At 49.2% G+C, this 18,829-nt stretch overlaps 1 protein-coding gene across 1 annotated transcript; it reads left to right on the forward strand.

Annotated features, from left to right (window-relative positions):
• Positions 1-5,245: 5,245 nt before the first annotated feature.
• On the forward strand, positions 5,246-7,542 carry LOC103644057 (uncharacterized). Its single transcript, XM_008667252.4, has 2 exons — positions 5,246-6,651; positions 6,888-7,542. Exons 1-2 carry the CDS (start codon positions 5,505-5,507, stop codon positions 6,920-6,922), a joined length of 1,182 nt encoding a protein of 393 aa, XP_008665474.1. The 5' UTR covers positions 5,246-5,504; the 3' UTR covers positions 6,923-7,542.
• The last annotated feature ends 11,287 nt before the right edge of the window (positions 7,543-18,829 follow it).

Consider the following 18,829-nt stretch of genomic DNA (forward strand, 5'->3'; position numbering starts at 1 on the left):
CCTTCTCATGAATGACTCCTATAAATTCATTTAATTTTTCCTTTTGTTGCATGTTAAGGTTGGCAAAAAGAGTGAGCAAATCATCTTCATCATCACTAGAGCTACCTTCATCACTAGATGTTGTATATTCGGTGGCTCTAGATTGTACCTTCTTCTTTTTGCCGTCCTTTGCCTTGAAGCACTTGTGCCCGACGTTGGGGAAGAGGAGGCCCTTGTTGACGGCGATGTTGGTGGCATCCTCATCAGAGGAGGAGTCGGTGGAGCTCTCGTCGGAGTCCCATTCCCGACATACGTGGGCATCGTCACCCTTCTTGTAGTACTTCTTCTCCTTCCTTTTTCCCTTCTTGTCGTCACCCTTGTCACTATCACTAGACATAGGACATTTAGCGATAAAATGATCGGGCTTACCACTTTTGTAGCACACCCTTTTGGAACGGGGCTTGTAATCGTTCCCCTTCCTTTGCTTGAGGATTTGGCAAAAGCTCTTGATGATGAGCGTCATTTCCTCGTTGTCAAGCTTAGAGGCGTCGATGGGGAGCCTACTTGGTGTAGACTCTTCTTTCTTCTCTTCCGTCGCTTTGGATGCGACGGGTTGCACCTCGGGTGTGGAGATGCCGCCTTGCTCCAAGTTGATGATTTGTTTGGAGCCTTTGATCATAAATTCAAAGCTCATAAACTTTCCTATCACTTCCTCGGGAGACATTAGCTTGTATCTAGGATCACCACGTATTAATTGAACTTGAGTGGGATTACGAAATACGAGGGATCTAAGAATAACCTTAACCATTTCATGGTCATCCCATTTTGTGCTCCCGAGGTTGCACACTTGATTCACTAAGGTCTTGAGCCAGTGGTACATGGCTTGTGGCTCCTCTCCTTGGTTGAGGACGAATCGACCGAGCTCCCCCTCGATCGTCTCCTGTTTGGTGATTTTGGTCACCTCGTCCCCTTCGTGCGCGGTCTTTAGGACGTCCCACATCTTCTTGGAGCTCTTTAACCCTTGCACCTTATTGTACTCCTCTCGACATAGAGAGGCGAGGAGTATAGTAGTGGCTTGGGAGTTAAAGTGTCGGATTTGGGCGACCTCGTCCGAGTCGTAGCCCTCGTCCCCCACCGTAGGTACCTGCACTCTAAATTCAACAATGTCCCAAATGCTTGCGTGGAGTGAGGTTAGGTGATGCCTCATTTTACCACTCCACATGCAATAATCCTCACCATAAAAAAATGATGGCTTGCCTAATGGAACGGAAAGTAAAGGAGCGCACTTAGAAATACGAGGATAACAAAGTGGCATCTTATTATACTTCTTGCGCTCATGGCGCTTAGAAGTGACGGACGACGCGTCAGAGCCAGAGGTGGAGGGCAACGAAGAATCGGTCTCGTAGTAGACCACTTTCTTCATCCTCTTCTTCTTGTCGCCACTCCGATGCGACTTGACGTGTATAAGGGATTCCTCCTTGCCTTTGACGCCGGACTCCCTTGATGGAGCCTTCCCATGGCTTGTGGCCTTCTCGCCGGTTTTCATCTCCCTCTTGGCGTGATCTCTCGACATCACTTTGAGTGGTTAGACTCTAATGAAGTACCGGACTCCGATACCAATTGAAAGTCACCTAGAGGGGGGTGAATAGGTGTAATCTAAAATTTACAACTTAAAACACAAGTTACAAGTCAGGGTTAGCGTTAGAATTAAATCCGAGTCCGGGAGAGAGGGGAGACACAAATCAACCAAGAAATAAAGCGGATGACACGATGATTTGTTTTACCAAGGTTTGGTTCTAAAGAACCTAGTCCCCATTGAGGTGGTCACAAAGACCGGGTCTCTTTCAACCCTTTCTCTCTCTCTCAAACGGTCACTTAGACCGAGTGAGCTTTCTTCTTAATCTCACAGGTAACTTAGACCCCACAAGGACCACCACAAAATTGGTGTCTCTTGCCTTGCTTACAAAACACTTAGGAACAAGAATGAGGAAGGAAGAAAGTGATCCAAGAAACAAGAGCGCAAAGAACACGAGCAAAACACTCTCTCAAGTCACTAGGAGGTTGGAATGAATTTTGGCACTTGGAGAGACTTTGATCATTTGATTTGTGTCTTGGAGTGAATGCACTAGCTCTTGTATTGAATGTGGAACTCAGAAAACTTGGATACTTGGAGTGGTGGTGGTTGGGGGGTATTTATAGCCCTCAACCATCACAAAGCCATTGGGGCAGGCTGCTGTCGATGGGCGCACCGGACAGTCCGGTGTGCCAGCCACGTCACCCAACCGTTAGGGTTCTAGAGCAGACGACCGTTGGAGCTTTGTCTTCATGCGGCACCGGACAGTCTGGTGCCACTATCTGGTGCCACACCGGACATGCACTGTTCATTTTCCGATGCCCCTCTGACTTCTGCGCTCTGACTCTATGCGCACTGTTCACCACTGTTCACATAGTCAGCGCCTTTTGCAGTCGACCGTTGCGTCATTGCTCCGCTGTCACACCGGACAGTCCAGTGAATTATAGCGGAGCGCGTCCTCAGAAACCCAAGAGTGGAGAGTTTGAGTTTGTACGGCCCTAGTGCACCGGGCACAGTCCGGTGCGCCAGACCAGGGCACTATCAAGTTTCTTGCTCCTTTGAATTTGAACCCTATCTTTTATCTTCTATTGGTTTGTGTTGAACCTTTATGCACCTGTAGAACATATAATCTAGAGAAACTAGTTAGTCCAATATTTGTGTTGGGCATTCAACCATCAAAAATAATTATGGAAAAGGTTTAACCCTATTTCCCTTTCAGTTGCGATTTCAGCCATTGATGTGCAGGGGCGGGCCGTCCGGACCAGGGGAGCGGACTATCCGCGGTTGGTAGAAAGGAGGCAACGGCTAGGAAGTGGTTGGTAGCTATAAATACAACCTGAACCACCTCCATTCAATCCATCCAAGCATTCTACTCACTCATATTCAATACAAGAGCAAGCAATTCATTCCAAGACACATTCAAAGCTTCCAAACCTCTCTAAGTGACATAATTGTGACTAGTGATTAGTGACTTGAGAGAGTGTGATCCGATGTTTCATTTGTTGCTCTTGTTGCTTGGTTTTCTTAATTGTAATTTCTTTATTTCCTTCTAAACTCTCAAGTGACTTGTAAAGCTAGCAAGAGACACCTAAGTGTGTGGTGATCCTTGCAGGGTCTAAGTAACCCTCGAGATTAAGAAGAAGCACTCAACCGGTCTAAGTGATCGTTTGAGAGAGGAAAATGGTTGAAAGAGACCTGGCCTACGTGGCCTCCTCAACGGGGAGTAGGTTCTTTGGAACCAAACCTCGGGAAACAAATTGTTGTGTTCATTTGTGTTGATCATTACCTTACGATTCAATTCTTCCTCTCTCCTCTCTCTAAGTTTTCTTGCTTACAATCTTTTTGAGTTAGCTCCCAAAGTCATCCACATTAATTGAGCAACTAATAGCAAGAAGAATTCTCTTCGGCACTCCAATTTTGTTATTACTCATTTCTAATCCTAACCCTAGGTAAAGTTCATGTTCAAAGTTTATAATTTTCAGGTTTCACCTATTCACCCCTTTAGGCGACTTTTAGGAGCAATAGCGGAAGGACAATAAAGATAGGGTGGAGAAGAAACGGAGGAGGGTCGAGCATCAGATATTGATCGCAGGGATCGTGGCGCCGAGAGTGACTCGACCGATGAGTACAAGGACGAGGATGATGACACGAGTTCAGACTCCGAATTCTGGGTCATTCCAGATACGTCCCATACCGCGTCGACAACAAATTCTGTCTCGGCCTTTTTAGGTGGGTCGACAAGCGACTTCCCAGTCATGGAGGCAGCTGACTTCCCAGAACTTCCCACCCTATTCTCTAGGTCGATGGCTTTGGTGGCATTCGTTTCCTTACCCGTCGAACCTCCAGTTGGTCGCCCGTCCAGGGCTCCCTGCATGGGAAGCTTGTGCACCTCGGGCTCGTCGATGACTCTTGTCGGCGCTCCTTTAGAGGTGTCCGCTCCTCCCTCCGATGTAGACGACGACACTGGCGCTCTTCCTAGACGCCTCGGAGGTGCAGTGCCTTCTGTGGGACAAAGGTTTGTCGACGCGTGATCAGTCGGGCACGGGCCTTACCGGTCCCCGACATCTGACTTCTTATGTCGTCATAACTCCTAATCTCCTCCATATTTTTGAGCAATTGCCCCTAGCCTGTCGCCTTAATGTTGTGTGCGCAGAATGTGATTTCCAAGAGGATAAGGATAGTGCCCACCGTCGATGAGGGCGGTGGGGCGTTGGCGTTGTCGAGTTCTTTCCTGCCAACGCTTCCACAAGGCCCCTCCAGGGTCAAGATCCTAGGTTCGCTTCTCTTGACACCTCCGAGCTACCTGGTCCCGGAGAGGGTGATTGGGGGTTTACCCTTCTCTTTTCTTTTAGGGGGGCTAGAAGTCGACCTCGCCAGTGTGGCGGAGACCACAACCTCTAAGGGGATATCGTCTCTCCCCACTTGTGGGGAGCCTCAGACCGCACCACCGAGGCTTGATGGTCGAGTTGGCGTCCGACTTGCTATAGGCTGCTCTATAGAGGATGACGATCCCCTAGCCCTGTGCAGGGAGTTGACTGAGGAGGGTGATGCGTCCGAGAAGGCGTGTGGGACGGCCTCGATCGATTTTCAATCGCGTGCCAAAAACTTGCGGTAAGGCGTGTGTGGGTGGCTGGATGCGGGACACGTTCTTCTTGCTAATCCCCCATCGCTCGACTTTCTCTTTCCTAGTTGCTCATAGGAACACTAGCAGACATGCTTCGTCTCATATTGGAACAAAGGGAGGCATGGGAGTGTTCCACTATCGATATTCTGGCGGCAAGAAGTGAGGCCGCCGAAGCCCGCGCTCGCGCTGCGTCGATCTATAATGCTTACGAAAACCTGGTTGGTGCGGCGAGGAGGGACACGGAGTCGGTGACCCTTGCCCATCTCGAGAGTGCAAAGGCGAACTCTCATCTTCGCATCCTGGAGCGAGGGAAAGCAGTTACCGAGGCCCGAGTCACGGCTCTGGAGGAAGAGCTGAATGGCTGAACCAAGAAAGAGGACAAGCCCTTGGCCTCTTTGCATGGTAACCTCTTGTAATGATCTCTCTTGGGACTAGGTGTTTGTCGTTCGCTCCCTTCTTATTAAGGCTTACATTTTGTTCGTTCACATTGCAAGGGAAATTCGACATCGTCGAAGGGGACTTCCTCATGGTGCAGCACCGCTCGAAGCAGCTGGAGATGGATGAAAGCGGACTACGGTTACTACCGTTCCGCTGTGACCGGGTCTCTTGCGTATACTCCCACGACTCGCACTACTCCGTATTGTACGCACCACTCTAACGGCATAGTGTGCGCACCACTCAAGGACCCAGTCCTCTCGGTGCCCAGTTCATGTAATCTATATATGCACCGTGAGTTATCAATACAGAGATTGAGTTCATCGTATTCATTCTACATGGTATCAGCCTTCTTCGTTCCTACAGCAATCCTGTGTCTCACCTTCCACATCAATGGCTCACTCCCCACTCCCCTCCGATGACTCCTCTGATGACGAGCTCGTCGTTCCAGCACCCGCTTCCGTTATCCAAAGCATTCCCATCCGCCAGCACGTTCCTGTCGTCCTCGACATGGATGAGGGGAACTATGGGCAATGGCGATGCTTCTTTGAATCTGCGCTCGGAAAATTCGGCCTCACCAGCCATGTTCGTTCTTCCACCCCATACCGTGACCGTCCTGGTGAATGGCGCATGGTGGATTCCTGTATTGCCAACTGGATCCTCACCACAGTCTCCAAGGGCGTCTTCGACATCATCCGTCGCGACTGCAATGACGCCTTCTCTCTGTGGCACGCCATCGAAGACCTGTTTCAAGACAACGAACTTCAGCGTGCTGTGTACCTTGAAGCCGAGCTGCGTTCCCTGCAGCAAGGCGACTTGTCGATGAATGCCTACTGCACCAAGTTGAAGCGTCTCGCCGATCAACTTCGCGACATCGGCCATCCCGTCTCCGAACCCAGTCAGGTGCTCAACCTTCTTCGCGGGCTCAATCCAAAGTACCGCTACGTCAAGCCCGTGATCACCTCCAAGTTCCCAGCGCACACCTTCATGAGCGCTCGCTCCTTCCTCATGCTTGAGGAGGCCAGCATCGAACACGATGTCGCCGTTGAGGCCACCCACGCACTGACTGTCACACATGGTGACTCGTCCAGTGCTGTTCCTCCATCTGCATCTTCTGGCACCAGGGACAACTCCTCCTTCTCCAACACGCCACGCCATGACAATCGCTTCAACGCTGGTAGCACCTCCCGTTCTACCAACCGATCTGATCGCAGGCGCGGTCGTGGCAACGGCGGTCGTGGACGCTTCAACAACCAGTCTGGACCATGGACAGCAGGTCTCAATCCATGGCAAGGCATGGTTCAGGCATGGCAAATGCCTTTCCGTGCACCCGGAGCAGGAGTTCTGGGGCCACGCCCGCCGTTCCAACCTCAGCAAGCCATGGCAGCCTATCATCAGCCACCTCCTGCATCTACCGGCACCTTCGACAACAGCGCTCTTTATGCGGCACTGCAGGCTGCCGCAGTTCCAACTCATCCGCCCAACACTACTGACTGGTACTTCGACACCGGTGCGACGTCGCACATGTCGTCTTCCCCTGGTAACTTTCCACCCTCTTCCCTTCTCCCTTTTTCGTCTTCCATAACAGTGGGTAATGGTGCCCAGCTACCTGTTACACATCATGCACACACATCCATTCCTACTGCCACTTCCCCTCTTCAGTTACATGATGTTCTTATTTCCCCGTCACTCGTTAAAAATTTGGTTTCTGTTCGCCGTCTTACTCGTGATAATAATGTTTCCATTGAATTTGACCCTTGTGGTTTTTCTATCAAGGATCTTCCTTCCAAAGCGGAGATTCTCCGATGTGAGAGCAATGGCGATCTCTATCCACTCCGTCTTCCCCACCAGCATGCTCTCACTGCATCCTCGATGGCGTCGTTATGGCATCAGCGACTGGGTCATCCTGGACAACCAGTCACCTCCCATATTTTAAAATCCCTGTCTTTTCAATGTAATAAAGCTGATGCTCATTCCTGCTCCTCTTGTCGATTGGGCAAACATACTAGATTACCTTTTCGTGTTTCTGAATCACGTTCATTTTTCCCTTTCCAACTAGTTCATTCAGACGTCTGGACATCTCCTTGTTATAGTTATTCCGGATATAAATATTATGTTATTTTTCTGGATGATTATACACATTATCTTTGGAGCATCCCCCTCCGCAACAAATCTGACGTTTTTCCTACTGTTAGAGCGTTCATATCTTATGTTCATACTCAATTCCACCTCCCTATTCTTGCGTTTCAGACTGATAACGGTGGGGAATATGATTCTACTGCTATGCGTCTTCTTCTGTCATCTCTTGGCACCCAACTACGTCTTTCTTGTCCATACACATCCCAGCAAAATGGGAAAGCTGAGAGAATACTTCGCACTGTCAATGATTGCCTGCGTACACTACTAATCCATAGTGCAGCTCCTCTCGCACTTTGGGCAGAAGCTCTTGCTACAGCTACGTACCTGATCAACCGACGCCCCTGCCGTGCGACCCGCTCTACAACACCTCACGAGCTCCTCTTTGGCGTGGCGCCATCGTATACCGAGCTCCGGGTATTCAGGTGTCGCTGCTTCCCCAACACCACCGCCGTGTCCCCCCACAAGCTCGCCGCGCGCTCGACACCGTGTGTCTTCATCGGCTATCCAGCAGACCACCGCGGCTATCGGTGTTTCAACATCACCACGGGTCGTGTCATCACCTCCCGGCACGTGGTCTTCGACGAGGGAGTTTTCCCTTTCCGTGACACCTCCAACTCCACTCTACAACAAGCAACGCGCGCGTCCTCCTCGTCAGCAGTATCGTGTGATACTGACAGCGACATCGCGCCGCGCACCGGACCTTCGACGCCGTCTCCCCCACGCCTCCTCGACGTCCTGCTTCAGCATCCCACACGCGCCAGGACTGCACGTCCGGGGCGTACTCCCGTCGCTGGTTCTTCAAACCCCTCCGCCGTGGCTGGTTCTTCGAACCCCTCCGCCGCGGCTCCTCTGGCACCTGCAGCACCGTCGGCCACGCCATCATCGTCCAACCATCACCCGACTCATCCAATGGTGACTCGTGCACGCGCCGGGATCTCCAAGCCTAACCCGAAGTACGCCTTCGTGACCACGGAGACAATATTGCCGATTCCCCGCAGCGTTCGCACCGCTGTCAAAGATCCCCATTGGTATGCTGCAATGAAGTCCGAATTTGATGCACTGCAAGCCAACCACACTTGGACTCTTGTCTCTCGGCCTCCAGGTGCTCGGATCATCACCGGCAAATGGGTCTTCAAGCACAAGATGAATCCAGACGGCACCCTCGCGCGATACAAGGCACGTTGGGTCGTCCGTGGGTTCAACCAGCGGCCCGGTGTTGATTTCGGGGAGACGTTCTCACCGGTGGTCAAGCCGGCCACAATTCGTACCGTGCTGACGCTTGTGGCTACTCACAACTGGCCAGCTCACCAACTTGACGTCTCTAACGCTTTCCTCCACGGCAACCTTCAAGAACAGGTGTACAGTCAGCAACTCACTGGGTTTGTTGATCTCAGCCGCCCAGACGACGTCTGCCTGCTCTCCAGGTCGCTCTATGGTCTCCGTCAGGCACCACGGGCATGGTTCCAGCGTTTCGTCGAGCACGTGACATCCCTCGGCTTCATTCAATCGAAGGCCGATTCATCGCTCTTCGTGTATCACCACCATGGCGAGACAGCTTATCTTCTTCTCTACGTCGACGACATGATCCTATCTGCCTCGACGCGTCGTCTGGTCCAGCATGTCATCGCGCGTCTACACGATGCCTTCGCTGTGAAGGATATGGGGCCTGTTCACCATTTTCTCGGCATCGGCGTTCGACGGAACCGCATCGGCTTCTTCCTCTCTCAAGGACAGTATGCTGAAGATCTCCTCGAGCGTGCAGGAATGACGAACTGCAAACCTGTTGCCACCCCTGCCGACACCCAACAGGAGGCATCCGCTGGCGATGGCATACTGCTCGACGACGCCACTTCATACCGTAGTATCGTCGGCGCCCTGCAGTACTTGACGATCACCCGTCCGGACATTGCCTACGCTGTGCAGCAGGTGTGTCTCCACATGCACGCGCCGCGGGACGTGCATCTCACCATGCTCAAGCGTATTCTCCGGTACATCAAGGGCACCATCCACTTCGGCATCCAGCTGCGCACTGCCTCGCCTTCGACGATCACTGCATACTCCGACGCCGACTGGGCAGGATGCCCCGACACACGGCGCTCTACATCGGGTTTCTGCATCTTCTTCGGCAACTCCCTCGTCTCATGGTCGTCTAAACGACAGACCACCGTCTCTCGGTCCAGCGCAGAAGCTGAGTATCGGGCCATCGCCAACGCCATCGCCGAATGCTCCTGGCTTCGCCACCTCCTTTCTGAGCTGCTTTACAGGGTCCCCTCAGCAACAGTGGCATTCTGCGACAACATCTCTTCGGTGTACATGGCACGCAATCCCGTTCATCATCGGCGCACTAAGCATATTGAGCTGGACATCCATTTTGTGCGGGAAAAGGTCGCCATTGGTGAGTTGCATGTTACGCACATTCCCAGTGTGCGACAAATCGCAGATGTGTTCACCAAAGGTCTACCTTCGGCACTGTTCAACGACTTCAGAGACAGCCTCTCCGTCACCAACGCGACCGTCGAGACTGCAGGGGGTGAAAGCGGACTACGGTTACTACCGTTCCGCTGTGACCGGGTCTCTTGCGTATACTCCCACGACTCGCACTACTCCGTATTGTACGCACCACTCTAACGGCATAGTGTGCGCACCACTCAAGGACCCAGTCCTCTCGGTGCCCAGTTCATGTAATCTATATATGCACCGTGAGTTATCAATACAGAGATTGAGTTCATCGTATTCATTCTACAATGGAGAGGCTTCTCCTGTTAGAGGTAGTGAATGCGATGCTAGGGCGCTTCAGGGTGCTTCCATCGCTTGAGCTGAATCAGTTGTCTATCGCCTTGAAGGCCTCGTTGGTCGGTTCTGGGAGCTCGAGAAGGAATCCTTCTGCCGTGGGATCTGCCAGGATTTCACTGTCGTAATGTCTCACTATGAAGGGGATCAAGCTCAAGGAGCTGAGCAAAGGCTATTGCGACGCTTGGAGTGATTCAGACTTCACCGGCATGGTGAAGACTGCCGGGCCTTTCGCGTGGGAGCTCGGTGCAACCCTTCTCGGCATTGCTCCACCTGGGGGGCCAATGTGGTCCCACGCCTTTGTGACAGCTACGGGAGAAGAAAGAGGGCCTTTCTCTCCTTGTGTCTTATGAGACTCCTCACACTCGCATGTGTCTTCTGGCGCCTCGAGAGCGCCTTTCCCCTTAAATATGATCGAAACCAAAACACATTAACCGTTTGAATATTGTTTGCTAATAATGATAAAATTCGTGGGGCGCTCGGCACGCCTTGGCCACGGTGAGCCTCCACCGCACTTGGCTTTACAGGCTCTCGTCGGAAGTGTTGCGTCCAACGATCTTTTCGATTTCAATCATAGGTTCTCCATGCCACATGCGCAGGGTGAGGCAGAGGGCACCTAGGGTCTCTGACGTTGTGTCGGGGCCTTCAAACAAAGTTGGTCGGGAGGGCACCACCCTTACCATGTCGCTTTGCCAGCTGATGTCGGTGAGGTGGCCGTTGGCGACCCCTGCTCCCCTCGGCAGAGGGGTCGGGCTTGCGAGCCCTGGTGGCTTCTCCTTTGCTGATCAAGGGGAATGTAAGGCTCCAAAACGGATCACCATTCCGGGAGGTCAATTGTCGTCGTGGCTTGCCATCCAGAGCTTGGATAATCTCGTCGCGGAACACGCAATTCCCCTACCTGGCACGCAATTATCGGTGTTTCATACCTCTCTCCAACAAGTAATTTTATTGTGCGTGCTCCGGGCTCTAGAGGGTGCGCACGGAGGGCACAAGGTTTATAATAGTTCGGGCAGAACATCCCTACTTCCAGTCATTGGTTGCTTGTGCTACCGGCACCATTAATGATCAAACTTGCAATAGGGGTTACAAGCAGTCGAGAGAGGGAGGAGAGGCTCCTAGATCTATTGTCAGGGTGGAAGTGGAGCTTAGAAGCTACAGGGTGGAGTCCTAGCTAAGTCTTGTCTTGGCAGGGCTCCAGCATCCTGGTCCTCGATGGCACTCCTCCTCCTGTTCGTCCTTGTGGGCTCGTCTCTACGAAGGTGTCCGGTTGTCTCCAAGTCCGATCCCTCTCAATCCCACTGCCTTGCGGCGACCCTCTCCCTTCTATAGGCCGGGAGAGGGGTCGACCAATGGTGGCTTCTCTGGGAAGGAGCCATAAAGCAGGGGTAAAACTTAGAGACCAACTATAAAGTTTCTAAAGTTTCTATTGGAGGCTTGTTCTCAAATGCTAAGAATTAAGAACAAGGCAACACAAAAAGAGGTTAATGACCTTCGTCCTTCGAAGCGTTATTTCCCCTAGGATATAACGATCTTCGAACAAAGGTTATGAAGGACATACCTTCATCATCACAGTTTACATCGGTGAAAGAAGAAGTATATGAAACATGAGAAATAACATGAATAATCTTATAACATCATTTTTATATCCTTTTTCTATAGTCATGAATGGATAGGAACAATATTAAATCACATTTATACCTTCGACTTGACAGAAGACAAAGTTCAAGCGTGACGCACGAGTGAATCCCAGTCAGCGTGAACAGTACAGGGGTACTGTTCATCTATTTATAGGCACAGGACGCAGCCTGCGTAAAATTACATTCATGCCCTTCATATTCACTATTGACTTAATAACAATATGTCAAGGACTAGATAGCCTTTTCCTCCTTAAGTCGGTTTCTTTTTCTGCTACTAAGCCGAAGCTTCCTTGAGCGCAGCTTCGGCGCTGGTTCAACCTTCGTTCCGATCCTGCTTTCCATATTGTGTACAGCTTCATCCCGAGTCCAAAGGTTCCTATACATATATTATGCTTGGGAAACATTGTTAATCATGTTTTTGAGGACCTTCGGAAGACGAAGGCCCCCAACAGTAGCCCCTCGCAGTATTAATTCGTTATAATAACGAATTCAGACTACGACGTGAACGAAGGCCTTAAGCTGAAGGTCCGAAAAAACACCTTCCCTTTGCTAGAATAGCACCAATCAATGACAGACGGGGCCTTCCAAGTTGCAGCGTACTAGGCGTATAAATATGAACTCACACCAGCATCATTTGATACACTGTTTCTGCTATTTGCATTATTTTTCTCAAACTTTTAGCTCTTGCATACTAGCTCTCGCTAGATTTTCAAGCTTCTTGAGCTTCGGTTTAAAGTCACGTTTTCACCATGTCTGAGAAAAAAATATCCAAGGAAAAGAAGGTTGTTGCGAAGACGAAGCTAACTGAAGAGACAAAGCTGTTTGAGGAGAAGAAGGTTGTGGATCCTTATATTGCTGGATTTATTGAATCAATGGCAAAGACAAACACAAGGAAGATTACTAAAGAGATGCTGGAAGGTTTATCTGAAGATACTGGTGACAGCGATAGCTATGATGCAGAAAGTGGAGACAAAGATTCTAAAGATCGTTTGTGGCGACCGAGCCATACCATCTTCGGAAAATCGACTATCAAACAGAGTCACGTTGATGCTATGAGAGGAAGATGCTTCCGCGATATGACTATTCTGAGGGTTGGAGGGGACAGCACTGCTCCTGTTCCTGAAGCGAATGAGGTGGTTATCTACCGAAGCTTTTTGAAAGCAAGGCTTCGGTTTCCATTGAGCGGGTTCTTGGTTGAAGTGCTGAAGACATTTCAATTTTTTCTTCATCAACTTACGCCTGAAGCTATAATCAGGATGGGTTTGTTTGTCTGGGCTGTGAGAAGCCAAGGGTTAGAACCTAGCGCAAAAACTTTTTGCAGCATGCACGAGCTCCTGTACGAGACGAAGGCCACCGGGAAGGAGCAGTATCACAACAACTTCGGTTGTTACGGATTCGTTGCTCGATCCAATGCAAGCCATCCAGTTCCCACATTCTAAAAGAGATGGCCTGGAGCCTGGATGGAAGAGTGGTTTTATATTAAGAATGATTTAATTGAAAGGGAGGATATTAAGGAAATCATTCAACGCCCTATCTGGTCTCGCTTCGGCCTTCGGAGGCCAAAGGTGGTAATCGATCAAGATGACGAAGCTTGCCAGAAGGCTTTTAGTAAGGTCTGCGCCTTCATTGGTACAAGGGATATTGTTCAAGAGCACATAGCATACAGAGTATGGCCACTTATGGAAAAATGGGATATGCCGAAGGAAACTACTGCTGAATCAACTGAAGGTGGGTTGATTCGGCTAAAATATACTTTCAGGTTCAGAGACCGGTTTAATGAGCCAAATGATGATTGGCTAAAAAGTATTGAGGCTATCAGCGACGAACTACTTGGGACATATAGCAAGGCCGAAGATAATGCTTTGTCCGCAGCCTTCGAGGGCCGAGGGAAGAAAAGATTAAGCGGGGTATTTGATGCCATAGGTTTTATATACCCTGAGTATCACTACCCACTGCAAAGTCAAGGGAAGAAAAGAAAAAACTATTGCTTCGGCCCCCGCAGCTTCGGCCACCGCTGGTGTACCGAAGGGCAAGAAGATGAAGGTTTTGACCCACCCGCCGCGGTATATCGAACCAGCCGTGGTCCCTGACTTCGGCGCATGGTCTTCTTCAGCAGTCGAAGCAACTCAAACTGCTCCGATTGCACAGAGCACCATAGAACCAATTGTAATGCCGAAGACACATACAATTGAACCAGTCAAAGATAAGGTTGAAAAGGCTGAAGAGCCGAAAGTTGAAGAAATAATAAAAATGCCAAAAATTCTGAGCCCTCCGACAGAGGCAAATTTGCCGAAGGCGCAAAAAACTTCTGTCGCGACCCCGAAGAGGAGAAGGATGGCCAATGTGCTAGATGCTGTACTGGAGACTACAAAGGCGTTGAGCCCTGCTCCTGCAAAGAAAATTGTTTAAGCTGAAGCCAAATCGCAGGCCGAAGCTAGAACTGGGCGAAGAGAAGCCGAAGCTACACAATCTCAAGCTGAAGCCGAAGCTAGGCCTTCAGTGCCTGTTGCAGCAAAACCTGCCACGGTCGAGGAAAAATCAACAGGACATATTGCACCTGAAACTCCCACTCCCGAAGCTCCAATCGAAACTATTGACTACATCTTTCGACATGCTTCGGGGAAGAAATTGTCCGAAGATGAAATCGCGGAGGCCAGACATTATGCCCAAAGACTGAAATATCCAAAAGGAGCCTTAGTTTTTAATGGGAGTAATGAAGATGATTTCTTATACTGTCTCTCGGACAACAAAGAATTATCCGTTTGCCGAGAGATAGGTAGAAGCATCGAATTCTCGAAGCTAGAAGACGACCTTTTACTTTTGTCGAAGGATGAACTTGCTGACAGCCTAGCGTACAACAGTATGAAGGTATAGAAATTGACTTTGAATCTGAGAATGAAGTATTTTATTTGTCATAGTCAATTCTCTCCTTTTCTATTGCAGGGTTTAATTCTAAGTAACGCCCTTATGGCGCAGAAAGATATTGAAGACGAAGGGTATACAATGGCTCTGAACAATCTTCGTTCGGAGGTGATTGAATTGAGAAACATAGGTCTTGAAAAAGACAAAATCTTGATTTCTCTGGTTAACAAAGTGAAAGAAGATGAAGCTAATTTCAAAGCTCAAGCCGAAGCCCAAAAGATTGAAATTGAAGACCTTCAGAGGCAACTGGCTGAAGATAAGGAAAAATGCGCACTCGTAGAAGCTAACCAAGAAATCAGCGAATATTGGAAAAATCATTTAGAGAAAAATGTTGAAGAACTTCGCACATCCAAGGAAAGGTGCTTTGAAAAATCCTTGGACTGTGTGAAGAAAATAAAAGCTAGTTTCGCCAAAGTGGGTGCCTATTCTGCCGAAGAAAACTTCATACGAGGCGACCCCGAAGGCGTTATTGAATGGATAAGTGGAGAGGCCAAGACCTTCGAAGAAATTTTAAGTGATTGTGGGGATGTTTGCGCGTTTTCCGGTACACGGGGATTTCAGCCATCTTGGAGAAGGTGGGATGCGACCATGTTAAGACCATGGCACAGGCCGAAGCTGCCTTCTCCATAAATGATACGAAGGGTCCTTCAGCTGAAGCAACCTTGATGGGCGGGAAATTCTATAATGATATCTGGGTGAATGGTGGCCGAGAGATGACCCATGAAATTATAAAGAAGAGTGAAAAAGACACCCACGATGACCGGGCAGAAGTAAAGCGAGCTGAAGAAGCTGCAGAACGTGAAAGACGTATAGGTATTATATCTTGATTACCTAGATTTGTTATTTTCTTTAAGGCTTCGAACTTATGTGTTTATCTATTTCAGCTTAACTATCCCCGCCACCAGAGCCGTATGATCCCCTTGCTGATCCAGAGATGAAGAAATCATTGGATATCATAAGCACGACTGAATCCATTATTGATGAAGTCGTCAATAAATTGATGAACGAAATTGCTGAAAAGGTCCATAAAGAGGAATAGATTTTATTGTAATATTCACTTTGAGAGGCCTGATGTGTAAGATAACTGAAGGAAGACTAGATTTCTTTGGTAACAAACCTATGTAATGTCTGAGACATGTAATATTGAAACAAAATATGTAAATTATTGTAATTTATTTCTTTGCGATGCATGAAACGCACATACTGAAAGGGAATTAGGCTTACACCTATTTCCTAAATTGATTTTGGTGGTTGAATTGCCCAACACAAATAATTGGAATAACTAGTTTGCTCTAGAGTATATGTTCTACAGGTGCCAAAGGTTCATCTACAACTATACTAAAACGACTGTCCGGAATACCATAGATTATTCCGGACAAGAGAAGCTTTTTGGAAAAACAGACCAAGCGCGGACCGTCCGTAACACCAGGATGACCCTCGGACAGAACCAATGCAAAAATCCAAGTCTACACTACAGACTGTCCGGAGGAAAAGCAAGGATCGTCCGAGACCTCGCGCGGACCGTCCGGTAGGTGAGAAACCGAAAAACCCGAAGGTGACGGGTTCGGAAAAATGAATTATAGTGGCCTCGCGGACCGTCCGGGGTGCACGCCCGGACCGTCCGCGACTGGCTTTATCTGACATCTGACGACGCATTAAATGCAATATAGCCGTTGATATAGCCGTTACTGCTGACCGTTGTGTTTTCAGCCATTGATCTACAGGGGCGGACCGTCCGGACCAGGCGGGCGGACCGTCCACGCTCGACAGAATGGAGCAACGGCTAGGAAGTGGTTGGTGGCTATAAATACAACCCCAACCACCTCCATTCATAACATCCAAGCATTCCCACCTTCAACATTCAATACAAGAGCTAGCAATCCATTCCAAGACACATTCAAAGCCTCCAATCTCTCCAAGTTCCAAAGTTGAGACAAGTGATCATTAGTGATTAGTGACTTGAGAGAGAGAAATATCCGTGTGTTATTTGTCGCTCTTGTCGCTTGGCTTTTGCAATCGTGCTTTCCTTCTCATTCTTTCTTGAGATCAAATTCACTTGTAATTGAGGCAAGAGACACCAATCGTGTGGCGATCCTTGTGGGAACTTTGTGTTCCAAGTGATTGAGAAGAAAAGCTCACTCGGTCCGAGGGACCGTTTGAGAGAGGGAAATGGTTGAAAGAGACCCGGTCTTTGTGACCACCTCAACGGGGAGTAGGTTTGCGAGAACCGAACCTTGGTAAAACAAATCCACGTGTCACACTCCTTATTCGCTTGCGATTTGTTTTGCACCCTCTCTCGCGGACTCGATTATATTTCTAACGCTAACCCGGCTTGTAGTTGTGATTATTTTTGAGAATTTCAGTTTCGCCCTATTCACCCCCCCCCTCTAGGCGACTTTCAATTGGTATCAGAGCCCGGTGCTTCATTAGAGCCTAACCGCTCGAAGTGATGTCAGGAGATCACACCAAGAGGGAGATGGAGACCGGCGACAAACCCACTACGAGTCATGGGAGCACTTCATCGGAAGAGTCCCGCACCAAGAGGAAGGAGAAGAAGAAGAGCTCCTCCAACAAAGGGAAGGGGAAGGAGAAGAAATCCTCTTCCCACAAGTCGCATCGGAGAGGCGACAAGCACAAGAGGATGAGGAAAGTGGTCTACTACGAGACCGACACTTCATCAACATCGACCTCCGACTCCGACGCACCGTCCGTCACTTCTAAGCGCCAAGAGCGCAAGAAGTATAGTAAGATCCCCCTACGCTATCCCTCAAAGCGTACTCCTTTACTCTCCGTTCCATTAGGCAAACCACCGGTTTTTGACGGTGAAGATTATAACATGTGGAGTGACAAAATGAGGCACCATCTAACCTCACTCCACACAAGCATATGGAATGTTGTTGAGTTTGGTGTACAGGTACCATCCGTAGGGGGATGACGACTACGATTCGGACGAGGTGGCCCAAATCCACCACTTTAACTCCCAAGCAACCACTATACTCCTCGCCTCTCTAAGTCGAGAGGAGTATAACAAGGTGCAAGGGTTAAAAAGTGCAAAGGAAATTTGGGACGTACTAAAGACCGCGCACGAAGGAGATGAGGTGACAAAAATCACCAAGCGGGAGACGATCGAGGGGGAGCTCGGTCGCTTCATGCTTCACCAAGGGGAGGATCCACAAGCAATGTACAACCGCTTGAAGACCTTGGTGAACCAAGTGCGCAACCTCGGGAGCGAAAAATGGGATGACCATGAGATGGTCAAGGTTATTCTTAGATCCCTCGTATTTCTTAACCCTACACAAGTTCAATTAATTCGAGGTGATCCTAGATATAAGCTAATGTCTCCCGAGGAAGTTATAGGAAAATTCGTGAGCTTTGAGCTAATGATTAAAGGCTCAAAGAAAATCATCGAGCAAGGCACCTCCTCCACGCCTGAGGCACAACCGGTCGCATTCAAGGCGACGGAAGAAAAGAAGGAGGAGGCTACTCCAAATCGAACACCCATCGACGCCTCCAAGCTCGACAACGAGGAGATGGCGCTCATCATCAAGAGCTTCCGTCAAATCCTCAAGCAAAGGAGGGGGAAAGACTACAAGCCCCGCTCCAAGAAAGTATGCTACAAATGTGGTAAGCCCGGTCATTTTATTGCTAAATGTCCATTATCCAGTGATAGTGACAGGGGCGACGACAAGAAGGGGAGAAGAAAGGAGAAGAAGAGACACTACAAGAAGAAGGGCGGCGATGCCCACGTGTGCCGCGAGTGGGACTCCGACGAGAGCTCCACCGACTCCTCCTCCGACGAGGACGCCGCCAACATTGCCGTCACCAAGGGACTTCTCTTCCCCAACGTCGGCCACAAGTGCCTCATGGCCAAGGACGGCAAAAGGAAGAAGGTTAAATCCAAATCCTCCACTAAATATGAGTCCTCAGTGATGATAATGCTAGTGATGAGGAGGATAATTTGCGTACCCTTTTTGCTGACCTCAACATGCAACAAAAGGAAAAACTAAATGAGCTAATTAGTGCCATCCATGAGAAGGATGATCTCTTGGACTCCCAAGAGGACTTCCTAATCAAGGAAAATAAAAAGCATGTTAAGGTTAAGAATGCTTATGCTCTAGAGGTAGAAAAATGTGAGAAATTATCTAGTGAGCTAAGCACATGCCATGACACTATTGCCAACCTTAGAAATGAAAATGCCAAATTAATTGCTAAGGTTGATTCACATGTTTG

Source organism: Zea mays, chromosome 1 (assembly GCF_902167145.1).
Source record: "Zea mays cultivar B73 chromosome 1, Zm-B73-REFERENCE-NAM-5.0, whole genome shotgun sequence".
Taxonomy (NCBI): Eukaryota; Viridiplantae; Streptophyta; class Magnoliopsida; order Poales; family Poaceae; genus Zea; species Zea mays.

Bases quoted from the DNA above. Each gene is read 5' to 3' on its own strand.
- LOC103644057 (XM_008667252.4), top strand. From the start codon at position 5,505: ATGGCTCACTCCCCACTCCCCTCCGATGACTCCTCTGATGACGAGCTC. The intron at 6,652-6,887 runs GTAACTTTCCAC...TTTTCTATCAAG, and splicing joins GCACATGTCGTCTTCCCCTG to GATCTTCCTTCCAAAGCGGA.